At 32.3% G+C, this 21,196-nt stretch overlaps 1 protein-coding gene across 1 annotated transcript in view; it reads right to left on the bottom strand.

The window, feature by feature from the left end:
- Window positions 1-21,196, bottom strand: part of LOC129753772 (uncharacterized) — a 31,597-nt gene that overhangs the window by 1,512 nt on the left and 8,889 nt on the right. Inside the window, exon 2 of the mRNA XM_055749620.1 lies at window positions 4,172-5,110. Coding sequence (XP_055605595.1) covers window positions 4,172-4,868 — 697 coding nt within the window. The 5' untranslated portion in view covers window positions 4,869-5,110. The remainder of the gene's footprint in view (window positions 1-4,171; window positions 5,111-21,196) is intronic.

Genomic DNA, 21,196 nt, shown 5'->3' on the forward strand with positions numbered 1-21,196 from the left:
TGACTATTTTAGAGAAAAATTGGTATATGTTTAATGGCTAAAAGGCGCGTTGCCACTTGTTCACCGTGTGAGATGACAGGAGTTAATATTATTTGCAACACTTTTAGGTCATAATAAAAACTTATCAAAAAAAATATTCTTCTGGAATATCAATCACAAAAAAAAAATTTCAACTAAAATCGGATCTAAAGTCTCTTCTCTGTAGCCAAAATATTTTGAACAAAAACACACATTTTTGTTAAGTACGTACTTGAATTCTGTGTAAACAAACAGGGAACCTGTAAACAGTTTTTTGGTGAACGATTTAAAAAAAACAGTTTATTTAGTCAGATTGTTTATTTGGGTCCAACGATTAATAAATTAAAAAGTCATGTATACAATTTTTGTAAATGTTGAACGTTTGCACTTTTTTGCATTTGGCCTTTAAATGAACATCAATCCTATATAATCCATTTTAAAGGACAGGCTCTTGTTCAGTTCATGTGTCTGTTCATTTGCAGCGGATTTTGCGGTTGTTCTATAAATTTAAAGGCGCTTGATACAACTTCTGTGAAGCACATTTGTACATGTTCGAAAAATATTTCTAGCGTATTAGATTATAAACCTAATCTTTCCATTTTTCTTTTATCAAATGTCCGCAAAGAGTCATACCATTATTTCATACGCATCTGTACTAAATTCATATTATTCAGACAACAATTCCTTCTTTAAATAACACGAATTAAAGTTTAATTATTTCAAATCGTTTAAATGGTTTTGATTTGATCAGCAAAATATCAATCTGGATCAAATGTAGGCGTCATTCATTAATATGTGCTGTACAAATGATCTAGGAATCAAGAAGAAAAAAACACATCTAGGCTTCATATGGCCACCACATGCATTGAAGTAATGCTTGGTTGAGAAATGCGCGCCCAAATATTCCCACTAAACAGTATGCTATGCCATAGTTACTAACCTCCTACGACGTTTGCTGGCGACGCCTCAACCATGGAGATGAAAAACAAACCGCCCGCCCGGCGCCCAAAGGAAAGAAAATCTTGAAAAAATTGAAGGCCATGACTTTAATTTGATTCAATTTATTACAAATTCAATGATTACGGACAATTGATGCCACTTTGTGTTGTTTTTATTCGATATAAACCGATTCGCATGGCTACAGAATATTCTAAAAATAATTTCATTCGAATCGTTTGGGTAATTTCGGAGGAGTAGTACTACAAACACCGTTACAAGAGAATTTTATATAATAGATATAGTATGCAATATTGTTACATACAAGTTTTCGTGCAATTTCTTTTTGCATTATTTTTTATTGTCCCCCCCCCCCTCGCGATGTTCAAACTCCAAGTGACAAAAGAAGGATTTGAAATTTGTTCCGGCCTTATTGAATGTGTTTATTGTTTGCTTACGGGAAATCCTATTTTTTATAGACCCATTCCAGCGTGACGTCACAACGTTTGCAAAACAATTGTTAGTACATTGTATGTAAAATTTACGCACATTGAAAATTGTTATACTTATAAGTTCAGAATTTACAATCGCTACAATTTGAAATCAAAAATATTTTTGTTGGACGAATAGTTATTAAAATATAAGCAATAGAAATCATTACGACATAACACGCAACTTTTACCACTTTTCTGGTTATTCTACAAAACCGTTCTTTTATGCCTAACTTAATGAAAATTTTAGAAAATTATCAATTCCTTACAACAAACAAATCGCTGTTTTTGATGTTTAATATTTTTTATTTTTATTTATTTTAGAGCGATTAAGTTTCGTGACGTCGCAACGCAAAATTTAATAAAACGGTATAAAAATAAGTGCATTAAATCCAAAAAAGTCCAAATAAAAAAAATAAGGTTTGCAACACAACGCTCATCAATTTTCTTCGAAGTTTATTTGTGCAATCACGTGAATATTAAAAAAAAAAAACAGTACTAGAAAAACAATATTTGTAAAAGCGTTGATTTGTATTTCTGAATCTTCTAAATATATGATTGCAAAAGAAAGCCTTCGATCTATTAAAAGTTTATATATGGACACTAGAGTTGCCAAATCAGCCGAATTATGAAAATCATAAAAGTTGCAAGCTAAAATTGATCCTAGGCCTAGCACAAAGTCCAATTCTAAATTTGGGGGATCAAACCACGGATGGCACAATGAGCATGAAATTTGTATATAATTATAAGAAGTTTTGTTTGGAAGCAGCGTGGAAACCCAGTTTTGCAACAAGTTGTTCAGTCTCTATTGGCCGATTTCTTTTCATTATAGTTTTTCATGTAGCTTTAATTATGACAAATATTTCATCCCAAGGTCCCATTTCGATAAGGGTACGATAGAACAAAATTGTTTCGATTTTTTTTTACTTTCTTTAATTCAAAAAATTAAAAATAATCAAAAAAAAAAACTGGTAACGGTCCCTATAGTTTCTGAAAGGTCAATTAACGAAAAATACATGAATGGTCGTTAATCGGCGCTTAGAAAGCTGTTTTTGAAGCTTAATAACTGATTTATGATAACTCTAATCGAAATGCGTTCTTCAGAAGAAATATTGTCATAATTAAAGCTTTTAAAACATTCAAATCATATTTCGCAATATTTTGTTTTGGAATAGCTAGGTTTATGGCAAAATTATACAAATAAAGAATAATTATTAAAATCTTTTTATTTTCATACTAAAATTTTAAAACTCAACGATAACATACTCAATTCTAAAAAAATGGTAACTTAAAATCTTTTGATGGAAAATGAAGCTCAAGAATAAACATTTCTAATGGTATGCAATATGTTTTTAAATTATGAGAAATAAAAGTCGGGTTCCAGTTGAAGGGTGCCTGGAATGGCGCTATAAAAAAATGTTATTTTGAGATGCTTGTGCCAGTGTGTTCCCAGTTATTTTTGCGATTAGTTTTAGAAAATATTCATTGATTATTATTTTTAAAGTTAATTCGAAACTTAACATTTTTGCCAAATTTTTATATTTTAAATCATTTTTATAATTTTTTTTTTGGATTTATCATTTATTTTTAAGGAATCTTAACACATCTAAGCTCAAAAATATAAACTTGAAAATTTTACTCGTGTATTTTGCTCGCAACTCTTAAAAAAATAATTTTTTCTAGACCCTCGGATCGATTTTTCATGCATAGTGCGTTGGATTAAGAAGAGTGTCCTCTATAATGTGGTAAATTTTCAGAGATGCCGATTTTTTCGTTTTAAAGGTCCAAAAAAAAAAGACACCGTGAGCTATATAATGCTAATTTTATATTTCTTGATTGAGGTACTGATAATAGCTTTCAACCCAGTTTGTTATACATAAAAGTTTATTAAGTGACCATTAATGTGCCCCAATTGATCCAATTTTCGAAAAAGTTATGCGCTGTAGGTTAAAATTATTCCAATGCCTAGTACAAGATTTAATGCCGAATTTGGGCCAGATTGAAACACGGGAAGAGGTCGCTAAACGAGCCTGATGTTTGTATGGGACATTTTGTTCGGGAGAAACATGAAAAACCAGTTTTTCATCAATAACTTTGGTTCCTTTCCGTCCCATTTCTTTTAAATACAATTTTTCTTAAAGCCCCAATTATGATAAATATTTCAGTTATTAGGCTTTACTTTTTCAAGGGTGGTATTTATGTCTGTTATTGAGGTGTCACTATGTTCGACCGCCCGGCTCATAAACAGTGATGAATACCACCCTTAAAGCTTAATAACATTTTTATCTTAACTCTTAATCGAAATGCAGTCCTAGGATGAAATATTTGTCATAGTTTAGACTTTAGGAAAAACCTTATTCAGAAGATATCGGCCGAAGGAAATCAAAGTTATTGACGAAAAATCCCATACAAACTTTAGGCTCGTTTTGCGACTTTTTTCCGTGATCCGTTCTGGCCCAAATTTGGTATGAGATCTTGTATTAGGCCTAGGATCAATTTTAGCCTACAGCGCATAACATTTCACAGGTTTTGAATTTTCCATACAAATTTGGAGCAGTCTAGTGGCTAGACATTATTTCGTAGAAAGGGATGTTGTTGCTGATTTTGGTGAAAAAAACCCGAGTCGATTTAAACAATAAATAAAAACATGCCAAAAAAAAAGGAAACACTACATCAACGAACGCATTCCAAACAATAATTAAAAAGGATTGCTTTTGAACTTTTACCCCCAAAAATCGACCGCAGCCGAGTGGCTCCATTCGATATGTACGATTGGCCACGATCGAACGACGATTTGGTGTCACTCTTGTGGATCTGACTTTTGACCACCTTGCCATTCTGGTTCCACATACCCAGCTTCTCGAGCATTGTCACAATGGACGCCTTGATCCCATACTGCCCGTGGCTTCCCCCACTGCCACTTCCGGCCCCAATTGACCCACATGTTCCATCACCCCCGGCACCACTACTGAAATAACCGACACCACCACCACCCCCACAACTTGCACCACAAAAGGACCCGGTTCCGATGCCCGTCGAATTACGGGTCCGCATGGCATCGCCGATACTTTCACAGCTCTCGAGAACCGGTGCATCGTCGAGCGTATTGGAGCTGTCCTCCACGTGGAAGTTAATATCTATGATACCCTCTTGCTCACCGCTGGCAAAGTAGTTGACATTCGGTTCCGAGCGCTGCGGATAAAGCGGTCGAATCGATGCCAAATTATATAAACTGCCACAGCTCTGGGAGTTGGATTTCCGCCGATTGGTCCGGTTCCGCCGGAAACGTTTCCTTCGCGGGGGAGAACAAGGCTTCGCCACCGCGCCCCCAATGGCCAGACCCTCCTCGTCATCACTACTATCCTGGCGGATTTCCAGTATTTCCAACTCCACCGAATCGGTCGTTGCATTGGAGATGGGCATTTTCTACCTTCCTCCATACACCACACCACCGCAATTCACTATCACAATTCTTCCCCGCTTTGATTCTTCATCTGGATCACACTCGTCTGTACACTTTTTCCTTCACTCTCCTCCTTCTCTTCTGAGGTATCGATATGATTGGAAAATTTTCGGCAATCAAAAGCACAATCTCATCAACAGCCGTCAATTTTCGGGAGCATTTTTTTAATTATCGTCATTATATTTTCTTCACCAAAGCCCAACTGTAGAGGAAAGCAGATCCGATTAGCGAAGAGAAAAAAAACTTTAAACACTTTTCAATTTTTCCCTCCACACTGCACACTAGCAAAGAATGGGAAGTTCCCCACAAAAAATCGAAGATGATGATACGCGGCACGAGCTCGCTCGAGATGATGATGATGGGATAGCGAGCTGATGAGGCGTAAATGTGTTTGAATTATAAATTAACGAGTTCGTTTTCGGGGCCTATTTACAACCAGATTGTATGTCCGACGATCATATGTAGCACTGCCGACCGCGCCAATCTGCCGTTATTGAATCATGTCATCAGTTAGTTAGTTGATTGTTTTTTTTTCTGTTTTTTCTGTTTAGTACACCACACACGTAGCAGCGCGAACAGGCACCCACTACCTAGTTGGGCGATGATTTTTCCGCGAAAAATGTACCAACCACCCACCTTAACAGAGTTCGTGGAATAATTAGGTACATAGAAGGGAAACAATCTTAAGAAGTTAATCTTTTTAGCAGTCGAAAAAATTGTGACAACAGTTAATGGTTCTGAGATCATTTAAGACTTTTTCTAAGGTTTTATTTTGAAAGTTCGTACGATATACAACATCACAAGGGACACAAGTTTTACAGAATGAGGCAGTACACATAAAAACTTTGAAGGTAAATGGTTTGAATTCGATAAATTAAGAGTTTGCCTTAACATACAGTGAGCGAAACAAAAATGGTACCACTATGTGTTTTTCTTGTTAAAATATGAATGATTGAAAACCACCAAAATTTTCTTCTTCAACTTGTTTTAAACTGTTAAACGGAAGAATCAAGCATAAGTTTACTTTTATGGATGAAACAATTGGTGTTAAAGACCAAAATATGTAAAAAGTGCGGAATAAGTATGGAACCACATATGCTGTTCTTCAAAAATCAAAATTATTTCAAATAATCAACTGTGTAAATGTTAATAATTATGCTTCAACAAAATGTTTGAAAATATCCCTGCAATTTTAGACGTTTTCCAGCATTCCAAAGGTTTAAAGGGGTTTTTAAGAAATGCTCCTCTAGAACAAAGGAATTTTATATTTGAGCTGTAATACTTTACAATACTACTTAATTTCTTTAAGAACATGACGTGAAATGGTGAAACATCATAGGTTAATTTGAATAAAAAAAAAACATGATGAAAATCAAAAATTTTGATTTTTTTCTCAGTAATCCACACTTTTTCCAGTTTCAAGTCATAGATGGCAGCACTTTCTTGCAGTTAAAATCAAATTAAGTCTCAATATTGATTTCCCGGGTTTATTTAGGCCGATATTCATTATTTCGAGGTAACTTTCCAACGCAATTTTGTTGAAGTTCACGCTGCAGAGATCTTTTCCGAATTTGCAAAAATCACCAGCTTAAGAATATACCACCGAAAAAGTTCATGCTCATCTTAACTTCTGATTTAATTGCAAATCGTAACAATGCCATACCGACCATACCGTCTGGTCCATCATTCTCCATCGGAAAGTCCAACATTATTCTGATTATTGATTCAAGAAATTCACTTTTTAGTGACCTTGATGCAATTCAGATTTTGTGATTTAGTGACTTTAGAATTACCAAGGCGTTTACGCGGTACCAAGTGCTTATTTCTTGACCAAAATCAGCCAGCACAGCTTTTTAATCCCGGGAAGTTGAAAATGCGTCTTAATTCCGCCTAATATCAAGGTAGTGCTACCATCTATGACTTGAAACGGGAGAAGTAGTGTTTGACTGTTTAAAAACATAAGTATTTTTCAATGCGAAGTCTGTTTTTTGGGTTCAATTTCATCCTAGAATCTATGTTTCTATGTTATGTTGATGAATGTTGGTTAATCGCCGCGATGTATTGTTGTTGAATTTTATCGACGTTTTTCGGCGAGTTTTACAAATTAAAAACTGTTTTTTACCAGTTGTCCAGACGTTTCGAGCTGCTTTGGCGTTCGCTCCTCTTCAGTGGACACTAAAATATATTTTAAATTACAATTTAATACTACAATTACAATTTTTTATTTTCAAACTTACAAATTACTGGCTTTCGTCCATACTAATTTGTTCTGGCTCAGTTTGTTTTGTTTTTCGTTTACACTTGTGTGTCAGTGTCTGTACTGCTACTCTTTCTAAAATTTTGGTGTTTTCAAAATCAAAAATAAGACCAGTTTCTAAGCTGTGCTGTGCTAAACCAGTGCTCATTTGTTTCGTTGATACATTTGTTTGATTCGTTTTTCTAAAAACTGACTAGTTTCACCAACGTTTCCTCATTTTACTTCATGTTTATTAATGAAAAATGAGCAGTTTGATAAAGTATTATTGCTTTAATAACAAATTCCTTAGCGCCAGAGAAGCAACTCTTAAAACCTCCTATTAAAACCTTTGGAATTCTAGAAAATGCTTCAAAATGCAGTTATCTATTTAAAAAGTTTGAAGAAGCATTATTATTCACTTTTACACATTTTTGATTTTTGTTGACAAACACAAGTGGTACTTTTCTTATTTTTTACCCTTTTTTCATATTTTTGATCCTCGAAGCCAATTGCTTCGTCCAAAATTTCTTTTAAATTTACATTTTATCATGATTGTAGCAAAAGTTAATTTCGTAGGGACAGAATGAAGTACGCACACTTAATTATGATGTGAAGAACTTTTGAGTTACGTTTCTGAATTATTATGAAAATGATCCAATTGATGATAATGAAATGATAATGAATGATATGATAATGAAAATCCAATTTTTGAATCAACGTCAAAAAATTCAAAAATATTCCTAAAGCCAGATTTTGAACATTGATGAGAAAATGCAACAAAATCCAGAATGAAATTTTACAAATGTGAATTTAATTTCTTTTTCTATAATCATAAAAATTCTATAAACCAGGATTCGCATTTCATTGCGAGAAATTTCAAAAAAGAGAAAGTTTCGTTTTACTTTATGAATTGAAAAGCTAAGAGTGAAAATTATAAACGAAATAAAATATATTCATATATATTTATAAGTTTCCAAGTTTGTCTACGGACTCTGAAAACGCTTGTTTTAACTTTAAAAATTGATGTAAATGAAGCATTAAAAAATTGCTATAATTCTTTACGTAAATTGAGAGTTTTCAATGCCTTTTTGTTAATAACTCTATGATTTTAAATTACTGTGGATCAAAATTCGATGGATATGTTTAAAGATCAAAGTTTCTTTTCCAAATAATATTTTTGACAAATATTATAAAATGTTAATTGAGAAGATGATGAAATAGTTCAAAGAATATAATCAAATGGATTCCAGGAAACAGATAACGAGAAACAGAATTTAAAATAGACTGTTAAAAAAAGTGAATGAAAATAATTTTTTTAAAGCATTAAAAAATCGTGCAATTTCATACCATGAGAAGTGTTGATTTAAAAAGGCTGAAATTAATGATGTGCTTTGTCTGCAAAATTGGTTTACGATAAAGAATACTTAAATGGTTTTGTAGAAAAAAGAGAAAAGCATTTGATTCAAACTGTAGAAAATGCCAACACATTTTAGGACAAAATTCTTTGAAGCCGCGTGTGCCATAAAAATGGTTAAACAACTATAATCGAAACAAAAAAAAAACATCTTCGCCCTTTTCTCAGGGTTAATCGAAAATGGACATAACAGTGTCCTCTGTAAACGAAGAAGATAATGTATAACGAATCAAAAATCAGTAGATATTCGTTTTCAGTTTTGGCTGGAAATCAAAAAATTTAAAACTAATAAACTTTTACGATAATTTTTGCCTCTGGAGGTAGGCACTACGATTAAGATTCCTATGAATATAAGTAATGGTAATTATTTAAGGGGAAAAAGAATAAAGAAAAACATCTGCGAAGCGAAAAACAACGCACTGATCTACGTTCAATATTTTTAAAAGCAAGGCAAAGCAGCAGAAATGAACGTATTCCTCGATTTATCACCCAAATGAGGTGTAAACCGAAATAGCTGTATTGAATTGATATTAATAAATCCGAACTACTTTTTCCTTTCTTAAATTGACTTTTGTTAGGGTTCACTTAACCAAATTTGATAGAAATATAACGAAAATAATCCGTTAACTGTCCCGATTCACTCCATTTTACGGTACCAATCCAGTATGAAGTAGTAAGCAGTGAAAATACTGATTTGCCGTCTTCTTACATAAACACTTTATTTTGTCATAAATTCAAAGGCTCAACAAAGTTTACCGGGTCTGCTAGTTTTTAATAAATCGGCAAAAGACGGGAATTTTAACGAAAGTTTCAAGAAAATTTGAACAACATTGAATCTTTGATATTTTTAAATCCATAAGGCAAATTGTTTTCCACAAAGTTGTGAAATGGGTTTAAATATTTAAAATCAGATATTTTATGACTTTCTTGAATGATATCATAAACAGTTGTAATCTTATCTTTTAGGATTTCTAAAATTTGTAGATTTTTTTTTATTTTTTTAAAGCACTGTATCTCTGAAACAAGAATATCTTGGCAAGATCTAAATCCTTTTTTGAAAAAAGATGATAAATTGATTAAAAATCAATTTGAAGTTTCCATTTCTAGATTTATTAGTTTATCAGTAGGTAGTCAAAGATCGGTATTTCCCAAAACAGACAATTTTCAAAATTTCTTCATGCATCCTGTTCCCTTGCGAAATTATAGAGAGTTTTGTGTCTGATCTTATTTTCAAAATAGTAGTTATTTCGTCAGCAAAAAAGCAATTTTCTATATCTATTATCGATTGAATATTTTGAAAAATGTACACACTGATACATGATGTACACATTGTTCCCTAAATTTCACCTTCATTGAAGTTTTGTACAAGTAATGTATTAATGCTTGTAAATTGTTTGTGTTCTACAAACCCACATACATTATTTTGTAATTGCTTTGTTTGATGGATGCTACGACTAACCTTTAGTGCATCGATCATGAATGGTAAATAAAAAAAACCCTTCGACCAGGAATCGAACTCGAGCGCTCTCTGAGTTACCTTTCTGACACCTAACTACAAGGCCAAATTGTCAGATGAAATAATTCATGCTACGGCTCTATGCCCATCATGTCCCGATTAATGGTGCTTATACTGCCCCAGTAAGTACTCAACTTGATGCCTTTTTCACAGTTGCTATCAACTTTTAAAATTTTTAACCCGTTACAAAATGAACTTCTTTAGCGCCCAAACACGATCCGGTTATGCAACTCACTTAAGGAATGTATTCGAAAAATATGCAACACTTTGTTCGTGAACAACTTTTGAATGCACGGATGGAAACTGATAAAATTTTCAGTGAAGCTACTTGGTAATGCAATGTAAACGTGTACGAAATTGGGTGACAATCTGTCATTTGGTTTTTGAGGCAGTGTCTAATACGGAAAGAAATTGAGAATTTTTTTGGGTTGGATCGAGAAAAATCCTGGAAAGTCCCAGTAACCTCGACCAGTCCCCGACCAAAGTACATATGGTAAATCGTTTAAGGAGTCCTAGACCCAAGCAACCAAAAGTTCGGATATCACTTAAGGAACGAACTCATAAGTTCACATAGAGCTGTTATGTGGAACTGTTATGTGGAACTTTTTTGCTGTCCATAATGCTTTTTCGAGGTCCATGGAACTTCATTCTTCATCAAGTTCAGCAAAAACTCAAAATAACCTTTAAAGTAGTGTTTTGGTTTCAGTGTATTCTTTTTCAGAATTTTAAAGTTAATACGAAGAAAAACAATCTACTAGCAACGTACTTCTCATTTTTTCAACATAAAGTAGTTATCAAAGGGTTGCAAGTATTTTTGTACAGTTCAATAGTTCGTAAAAAATCTCGGTTGTACTCTTTTGTAAAGTTGAAAATATTTGATTAGTTCCAATGGGCGTTCAAAAGCATCTTTGCCATACATATATGACCTTTGATATAGATTTGGAGGCTTGATTCTACTTGTTTTAAACTTCAACCCGTGTTTTCATAAACAAACACATCGTTACTTGAGAAACAACAATGTGAAGTACACATTTATTTTTGAAAGAACTTTTTAAAAAACTTGATTGTTTCATTAATGTTTTGAAATGAGAGAGGTTCTATCAAGCGCAATTCGAAAATTGAAATGATAAAAAAGGATCGATTTTTCAGACTGGTTCGTCTGACTGATTAATAAACATGCCTGACTAAATTTCTATAAGGTATAAAAGCTGCCCACCGGTAAAATAAACAAAATACAGTGGTCAATTCGTGGGCAAAATATTTGGACCGCTAGCGGGAGAAATTTTGAAAATTTTCGTAATGGACATCGAAACGAGCTCTTTAGAGGGCACCTAGCAGTTTTCCAGCTAAAACATTCGTTAGAAAGTCTCGCCTGTATGTTCCGGAGATACACATTTCCTAGTTTGATTCGTTTGAATCCTCTAAAAACTATAATTGACGATTTTTTTTCATATTGTTTCTGAGAAATTTAGCTAAATTTGCCCTCTTTTTCGAGTTTAGAAGGTATTTAGAATTTTAAAACATGCTTTCTAAAACACATAGATTGTCCGTCATTCGAACTTATACTCGAAAAAAAAGTAACCTCCTTAAAGGTCCTTCAATTTGGGGATTTTTTTTATTTTTATTTTTTATCAAAGAACGATAAAGGTGAGAATAAAGTCGATCTCATTTCCTTTCTACATTAAAACATCAAAATGTACTAATGAATCTTAAGTTTCAAACACTATTCAAATATAGAGTTTCATTATTGATTTTTATTCCAAGTGTTGTTATATACTCAAAAGGTTTCTCTAATTCCTAGTCATGCATCATACAGTTGCTTTCGTTAGATTTGCCAGGCCAGTTGTAATATTAAAATAAATTCATAAAACACCAAATTGATTTTGATTACGCTTCCCAATTATGAAAATTAAGCTAATAACTACGCGTTCTCTGTGTCTGTTTTAGTGTTCCCTCAATCAGCAATTATTCCGAGCAATTTCAAACCCATAAACCGATCCGGAGAGGAAATCACAGTCACTATTTCTCGGTCATGCAACCAGACTTAAGCCCAGACATTCTACTTATGTGCTACTCACTTGCATGATAAGGTAGCTAACAATGAATTTGCAATGGGACGACTCAATTACCCCGAACATCGTACCGGTACCAACACACTAAGTGTAGTCTACAATTAGGCTGTGGATATACATGTATAAAGTTTTTTCTTTTTTTTTTAATGCATTTGAGGCGCACATCAACATCGATTCATAGAGTGTATGCATTCTGTTGAACAAATTAATTTCATTGTTTTTGGTTCGAGTGAATTTAATGTACACTTTGTAAACAAAGTAGTTTTGGAGTTCGCAAATGTGAAAAGCTACGCCACCTTTGCTTAGGTAGGACAGTCATTAGCGATTGTATGTAAACATGACTTGTTTTCGGAATGTCAGCGACCATAGATAGATTTAGTATCGAAAATATGTGCATCTAATAGGGATTGAAATTGCATTCAAATTATCAATTATGACTGGGAATAGATTCATGACCTTGCTAGAAGGTTAGGGTTGATTGATTCAACGTATGAAAAAAAGGTTTTTTTTTATCTACGTATGAAAACATATTTAGAAATACTTTTTCTTCAAAGCTCATTGAATATATTTTACTTTAGTTTGAATCACTTTTTGGCAATTTACTAGCATGTATTGCTCGAGAGATCGTTCAATTTATTCCGAGAGCGCACTGGAATGAGGAACTTATTTTACTGGAAACTCCTACCCTATGTTTTCTTTTCCAATAAAAATCGAGAGAATGAATGAGCGTAGAACGATACGAAAAAATACGATGCACTTCGAGAGGCACCCACAGAGGTGTTTATCTTGACACGGATCGGTATTCAGCAAACGGTGAATTACTGCATTATAGCTTTCCACACACAGAAGGGATACTTAAAATGAGCCCCCCAGCTAGTCAACTGAATCAGGTAGATTTTGTACGGCTTCAGCATTGAGATTCTCACAAGTGATATGTTTCAAATTAAAAACCACACGCCACTGGATTGAAACAGTACATTAGAAAGAGATTTTAGAATTTATTTGGTCACAATATTGTGAACCTTGGAAAATTCCATAAGCAAATTCTCTTTCTTTTTTTATTTTAATATATTGTTTTGAATTACGAGCAATAATAACTTGTAGCTTGAATAAGATATGCAGAAATTTTGTTCAAAAACAACAACACCCTTCATACCAATAAGATTCCCACCAAATTGGCGTGGGAAGTTTTTGAGGCCGGGAATTGTTCCTACGAAGTTTGAAGCCCCTCCTACAAATTTAGTATGAAAATAAGTAAAACTCGGATAGTTCGTGGGCGCCTAACGAAAGCAACTGTATGATGCATGACTAGGAATTAGAGAAACCTTTTGAGTATATAACAGTTGATAAATTTTATCAAAAACAAAATGATGTGATGTTGTTTTCCTTCACTTGGACTTGACAAGCCACGAAAAAAGGCTATAAATATATAAAGGAAGCAGAGTTCAAACAGTTCGTAGAAAAACAACAATAAATTTTAGAACTCAATTCCTCAAATTTCGTTCCTTTTTATCTCGCTAGCTCCTCCGATCGATAGGACTCTGCCAAAAATAGATGTTTTCAGCAGCAATTAAAAGATACCTTCCATTTTTATCTTTGACACGCTAGCACCAATTGCTCGCAATCGATGCCCGGAGCATCCTGATACTCCAATTAAAAAGCTAAGGAAAGTCACAGGGAAAACCTAATATAGGAGACTTTCTTTCCAAGGATTGAAGGTGCAAAATTGTTCCTGGAAAAGGTATTTTTAGCAGCCCCATATCGGAAAAGAGTCATATACAACTGCTGCTTACTTTTGGCCCAACTTGCGGAATGTACCCACGTTGTTTCAATTTTGTGCGAGATTTCTACCTTGTTTGAGATGTACGCTAAAAATAGCAAACTTGACGTCGATTTAAAATAGGGGAGAATGAGGATACTTGATCCTTGGGGATACTTGATTCCTCAGCTATATCTCGAAACTGGAATGTCTGATATAGATAAAATGTATAGATAAAAAATTGCCAAATAGAACAAAAAATTTAGAATTTTTTTTTATTTCGGCCGGAACAAATATCAATTTCTTCTTTTGTCAACCCCCCCTCCCCGTCCTTTGAAATTTCCAAAAAACACGAAGGAAATTTCGTAAAATTTAACAATTTTCCAAATGATTACAAAAGCAAAAAACAAATTGTGAAAGTTGGAAGTTTCATCACCTTTTGTATCCTTGATTATTTGTTTGTTGCATTATTTTTTATTATCCTCCCTCTCCTCGGGATGTCGGAACTCCGAGTGACAAAAGAAGGATTTGAAATTTGGTCCGTCGTTATTGCACTTTTTTCTTCATTTTAAAATGTTTCCTACACGAAAAAGTTATAATAGAAATATTCATTCTAATATATCAATCGTTAGTAGAGTATAATATGAACTTCTAAAGGCCATATATTCGAAGCAATAGTAAACTATCTTTTTTTTAAGAAAAAGTTTTCCAAAATGTATGTTATAGGTCCCAAAAAAAATATATTTTTCTTCTGAATGGATGTTGATCATTACTAAGCACGATTTTTTTTAATTATTTACCCAATGATTTATATTTATCCAATAATTTCAACAGAGGACTCAAAAAAATGCTTTTAACTTAAAATAAGAAAATTGCGCCTTTAAGTTTGCAATGAAATAGGGTAGTAAACAAACTTTTAGAATTATTTTTGTGTGACACTAATAGACTGTGAAATGAAAACTAAGATGGCCAAAAAAGTTATCGGAACTTTTATCTTTAGATTTTGCATGATTTTTGCCAAGCTTAGGGCACCCTGATCAAGGGATCAAGTCTACTTGAACTTTCAAAATGTAATAAATTTTTTAGTCACACGAAAACGCTTCTAGTTCATATGCGGGTTCATGTATCGATCTATCACACGCTGTCAGAAAACGCAAAAGTCGGAGATCTGCAAAATGTTTCCAAAAAGATATGATGATAATTTGAAAAAAAATTTCTCAATTTCTCCCCTATTGAGAGACGACCGTTAGGAAAACACGCGGCAAAAAAGTTGTGAATTTCGAGACAGTGTGCATTCAAGGAATATTTTAAGGAGGTAGTGCCGAAAAATCTGGTAATTAGCTAGGAAACTTATCTTTTTCTTTGATAATTCGAAGAATCGGCTGGAAATTTTCCATTTTGAAAACATGTTATTGTAGAAGGATTCTTGCTCTTCAAGATCGGTTTAAAAAATGTTGCATTTTCGAATAATCTGTTATATCAAATAGACCATCAAAGTTAGAAAAATGGTGGATTTTTCCCACTGAAATTTGCAAAACTTTAAAATTATTTCAAAGTCTTTCAAGAAAATGTTCAAGTCAGTACAGTTTAAGCTCCTCATTACAAAAAATTGATCAATACTCAAATTTTTTATACAAAACCACAATATTTTATTGACATTTTAGTAAATTAAGTTAACAATCATTTATTTATGTTGATTGTTCTACATAAAAATTGTATATGGTAAACTGGTTGGATTAAAATCTTGACAATTAGTTGAATACTCAATATCTACCAGCTAGACCTTTTTAAAGCTGTTTTTTTTTCACGTTTTAGCCTCAAAGCGAAATTGTATTCATCAATTAAATGAGAAAAAAAAACATAATGCAATCTTCAAAGGACAAAAACCTTTATAACATAGTGAAATAGAGGCCTTCAAACATAATCAAAGAGAAATTGGAATTCATTTTCGTTCTAAAAGGTTTTTTTCTTTGAAATTTCTACCATTCTCATATAAATTATCGAAATAATCGTTTTTGAGACGTCACAAAAAAGAAATCAAATATGGCTCTCGGCACCACCTTATTTAAATATTCCTTGGTGTGCATTAGAAATATTTTTTAAAAGTATTTTTAGGAAAATATTGTAAAATTAATTATTTTCTATCTACTTTAAACTGACAGCTTTGCAGTATTCAAGTGCTTCGTTGATTTTTAGAATTGTCAAGAATACATCCATCCGACGATGCATAAATATGTGGGTGTCTGACGAACATTTTGACCTCTATACCGGATCCGGTGGAAAAACCTTACTCTAAACAAGGACATCCAATTTTGTCTTTGCTTCGTCATATCTCATTTCCCAATCAACCGGTTTTTTTTAATCAAATTTTAATTTTTTCTCGGTTATTTGATTATCATTTTCATATATGTAACATACTTGGTCTCTAAAATCCTCAGTTCTTCAGTATATTGAAATGATGTTTGAGATGCTTTGAACCTGCTCATCTGAAGATGGCTCGAATTCAGTAGGTCGAAACGTAAAAAACAGCAGTTTTAATTTCGTCTTATATAAATCCCAGGAAATAATAGAAAAGTGAGGGGATCAAAATGAAACAAAAAAAAAAAACAAATCAGTTGAGAAACAAGACAAACAATTTCCGAAACAGAAATTTGCAAAAATAAAATTCCTGTTTTTTGCTTTCGACTGTGAAATTTTTATTCAAGTTGTATTTTTAGCGGCTTCTTATTCTTCTAGGCAGTGAAAACGATTATAGTTTTTACGTCCAACGTTTCGGTGATTTATTTCACCTTTATCAAGGATATTATTAGGGTTTTTTTTCTATTTGTTTAGTGTGTGGAATAATTGTTGGAAAAAATATTAAAGCTGAAATTACTTACAAAAAAAGGTTTTTTCTTAAAAACTTTTAAAGTAAAAATTACTTACAAAAAAAGTGTTTTCTCGTCTGATTTTAATTTTTAAAAATGGTTTTACATACTGCCATTTTGGGTGAAGAACATCGGCTTTGTGTTGTCGGTCGGAACTACAGACTCCGTTCGATTATGGCAACACGGCCAAACATTTTGTGTTGTCAAAATCAAATTTTTCCAAAACCGACCGGTTTTTTTCCCCAGCTTTTTCACATATTTCTACAAAAAAAACTATGATTACTATCATTAACTTAATTTTTGACCATTTTAAGGCATTTTTAAATTTTCTTATCATCTCTTTAAAATTAAGCGCTTTTCTTGTTTTGTTTACAATGATTTTTTTTTTGTCAATTTTGCCATTTTTGTCGTCTTTCATTATTTTTTAGTTATTTTTTGTCGTTTTTATTCTTTTGTTTGTATTTGTTTTTTTTTCAATTTTGAGTACCTCAAGTTTTTAAAAATTAGGTTTTTTTAGTTGTATTCTATCAACACTTAAGAACGTAAAAATGTATTTTTGGTGTTTATCTAAATCAGAGGTGAGCAACCTTTTGAGTCAACACGGGCCAATTTTAATTTTTGATCTTTTCGGTGAGCCGCACTCTAAATAACATTCATTAATAGTAGGCAAAGCTTTTCGTTATTTCTATAAAGAGATTATTCACCGTTGTTTTATATTTGTTTCTTAATTAATCGGCTTTATCGGTGAAAAGTGATGTCCTTTTTAGTGAAAACATCTTAAGATTTTGAAATTTTATAGACGGATAGAAAGTTTGAAGAAATGAAAGAGTGTGAAAATGAGCAGGTTGATTTTATTAGAAGCATTATCATCATTTTTATGAAAACGAAAGTTTTCAAAACAAAACTTGAAAAAATAAAGGAGATTTAGTTTAATAATAATAATAATAATAATAATAATAATAGACACTTTACCACGTTTTTGGCGTTCGTGTCTAGAGAAAGAGAATAAGTGTTCAAAAGAATAAAAATTCAACACTGTTTTTTTTAAATCTTGATCATTTTTAAATAATGAAAATTTTCTAATCGCTTTGAACGTTTTCATGAATATTCGTTCTTAAAAACAGAAACATCATTCATATGGTTCGTAAAAATAAATCACTGTCTTCTTAGCGTTCTACGTTTAATCGATGTAGAAATTCATTGACTCAAAATCTTTTTCTCAGTGCATATTTTCGAGAAGCTTTTTTTATGATTTCTTTTTTGTACTCGTACAAACCCGATTTTTCCCTACCAACTGCGAAAAAACTGTTTTTCAATTTGAAAATTCGTATAAGATCTATGCTTTGAGATTTCGAGCCAAGGTTGTCAAAAAGATTTGAAACGTTGGATGAAGCACAAATAAAAGTGTTTTAATACTTTATCGATAAGACCGAAAAGCCATTACATAACCTCAAAAAAACTAGAAAAATCATAAATTCACAGGTTTTTAGGCGATTTTCGACACAGTTCCAGACTTGATTCTAGAGTTTTTGTTTCCCAATTTAATGAATAATTTTAAATTTTATTTTGATACCTTTTTGATATGCTTTCTAAATGAAACACATTATGAAATCATTATGACTTTGGTGACATGGAATGCAAGTTTTTCAGTAAAATGACACAATTTATCAATGTTTGGCATGATATTTCAATGATAATTCTGAAAATAGCATCGTAGATAATCTTCACAAATGTTGTGTTTGTCGTGAATTTAGAGTTTTTATCGAAGTTTTTTATGCTGAGTCAAGTCGATAAGATAAAAAGTCGTTAACCCAGTCTTTACAAAAATATTTCACATGTAACAGGTTTTTTTTTGTAAATGCATTTAAGGGCTGACAGAACTTGCCTTATTCCGAATTTTATAAAATAATTTAAGCATATTCATCATACAACCTTTTCTTTGCTTAAATAGAAAAAATATGTTTTTCTCTCTTTTTTTATAGGAATTTATCCTATAAAGGTCATTCTTCCTCATATTCAGAAAAAAATAATGACTTTACCAACAATCAAAGAAATGCCTGTGATAATCTGTTGCCTATCGGATTTTCGATTTTCGTTTGATTTTACGAACCGCTTTCAAAGATTTTGAATTTCAAAGTGGAAGTGGAATAAGGAAAAAATGTTATCTGAAAAAAAAAACTCCATTATGTTTAACCAATATTTGCTAGAATGCAAGAACATAGTTAACCATCTGAAAAATAATAGGGCAAATGCAAACTAGTAAAGAAATCATTTGTCAATCAACTTGCTGAAGTAGAATTATTTTTTGTTTAGTATGAACTTGTATTCTATGATAATTAACAATTAATCCCGGAAAAAAAAAATTTCTGAGTAAATTCAATTTGAGGAAGACTTCGCGACTAGCTGATGAGCTAGTTTGTACTTAAGTAATTTGACAGATTTTTTACAATAATGTTTTTGCACAAGGAACTAACTGAACAATTTATTTTAATTTTTTTTTGTTCAATATTTTAACAGGCACTTCAAAATTGAACGGTACTGTTTATTTTGAAAATGGTTGTGGCTGTGTTAGCATTTTTCAAGAATTTTAAAGGACAAGTTTCAAGTTTATTTAGCAATCGTTTTTATTTTGTTAAAAATTTGAGCCATATCATTTTCTAGCTCGCGTTTGACGATTTTTAAGCCTCCATTAACGAATCTTACAGTCTATCTTTTCGTTTAGATAACAATATATTTGACGAGATTGTTTTTCGGTTATCTTATTTTGAACGCAAAAAGAGGTCCTCTTGATTCCTTGGAAATAGCTAACTTTAATCATTTATAAAGCGACAAAATAAACAACTCAAGTTGGTAAACTCCATGTTTTTATAATGGTAAAAACTGCTTAATTCCAATGCAACCAAAAAAGGAACCGAACTCATCCGAACTAAAAAGATACAGGTGTTCGAAAAAAGGTATTTTTTTTAGCTTTTCCCACTTACTCGTTTCAGTCTGAATATTTTTATTAAGTGTGTTCCACAAAACTGTTAGATTCTTCTCCTTTTTGGATTGATTTTTTTCGGTGATTCAATGATTTAACTGCCGTGTAGTTTACGTTTCGGTTTACATATTTTATTTCAACCATCTTCAGAACTAGTGTAAGCGAAAGAAAGTAGATAAGAAAGATTAGAAAGTTTCAAGTATTTAATTAACTTTTTTCCGTTTATTTTTTATAAAAAATAGTTCTGAAGATGGTTGAAATAAAATAAGTAAACCGAAACGTAAACTACACGGCGTTTAAATCATTGAATCACCGAAAAAAAAATCAATCCAAAAACGAGAAGATAACAACAACGGTGACTTAAACATTTGAAGAAACTGTTAGATTTTGAGTGACTCAAAACTCCTTCAAACATATTTTGCTTTAATAAGCTCAACCTGAAAAGATATCATTAAATAACTGAAAATTTTGAATAAAAAATATGTTTTTATATTGAACCCTTCTAACTTTTTTGGGTAAGCTTCTACGATATTGACGTCTTCAACAAAATTGCTACACTTTTTACAATCCTTAAACTTGCCAATTGCTCTAAAATGAAAATTACAAAATACAATTTTTCTTTCTCACTGCTAGGTGATTGAATCATTTTTAACAAAAGCTCATTTTAAAGTGCTTTAAATGTAGGTATAATGTTCCGTAGACTCTATTAGTCTAAAATGCTCCGTTTTGGCGTAATCAATTTTGATCACCTTTTTGCATCTTTTTCCCCAGTGTGCGGCGTAGTGTTTGTGTGGAATATTGCATAATATGTTGTACTAAAATTACCTATATCTGTTTTTTTATTTACTGTTTTGTGTTGCTGGATAATGTGACACATTTCAAGAAACTTCAAAGAAGATGCTCGATTGAAAGATTATTGTAAGTAATCTATCAATTTATATGTAAGTACAAGTTAGCTAATCACAAATATCCCATATACTTTCAACAACACAAAGCCGATGTTCTTCACCGAAAATGACAGTTTCACCATTTTGAAAAACTCAAATCAGACAAGAATACACCGTTTTTGTAAGTAATTTAAACTTTCATATTTTCTCCATCATTTGTATCCCCTACTAAACAAATACTAAACAAATTAATAACCCTTAAAGAATCCTTGATAAAGGTTAAATAAATCACTGAAACGTCGGACGTTAAAGCTATAATCGTGTTCACTGTCTAATAGACTGAGAAGCTGATAAAATTCCAAAATTATCAAGAAAATCTTAGCGATAAGCAATCACATTCACTCATATATTTTCACTTCAAGCACGTCCTTCTAGGAAATACTCAATAATATGATGGTAAAGGATATGGAAAACGAGGTAAGTTAAATGGGAATCTCGATTGAGAAGGTCCACAATTCACTCAACTCAAAAGGCAGCGCGCGTAAGTTGGGTGCAAT

This window comes from Uranotaenia lowii, chromosome 3 (genome assembly GCF_029784155.1).
Source record: "Uranotaenia lowii strain MFRU-FL chromosome 3, ASM2978415v1, whole genome shotgun sequence".
Taxonomy (NCBI): Eukaryota; Metazoa; Arthropoda; class Insecta; order Diptera; family Culicidae; genus Uranotaenia; species Uranotaenia lowii.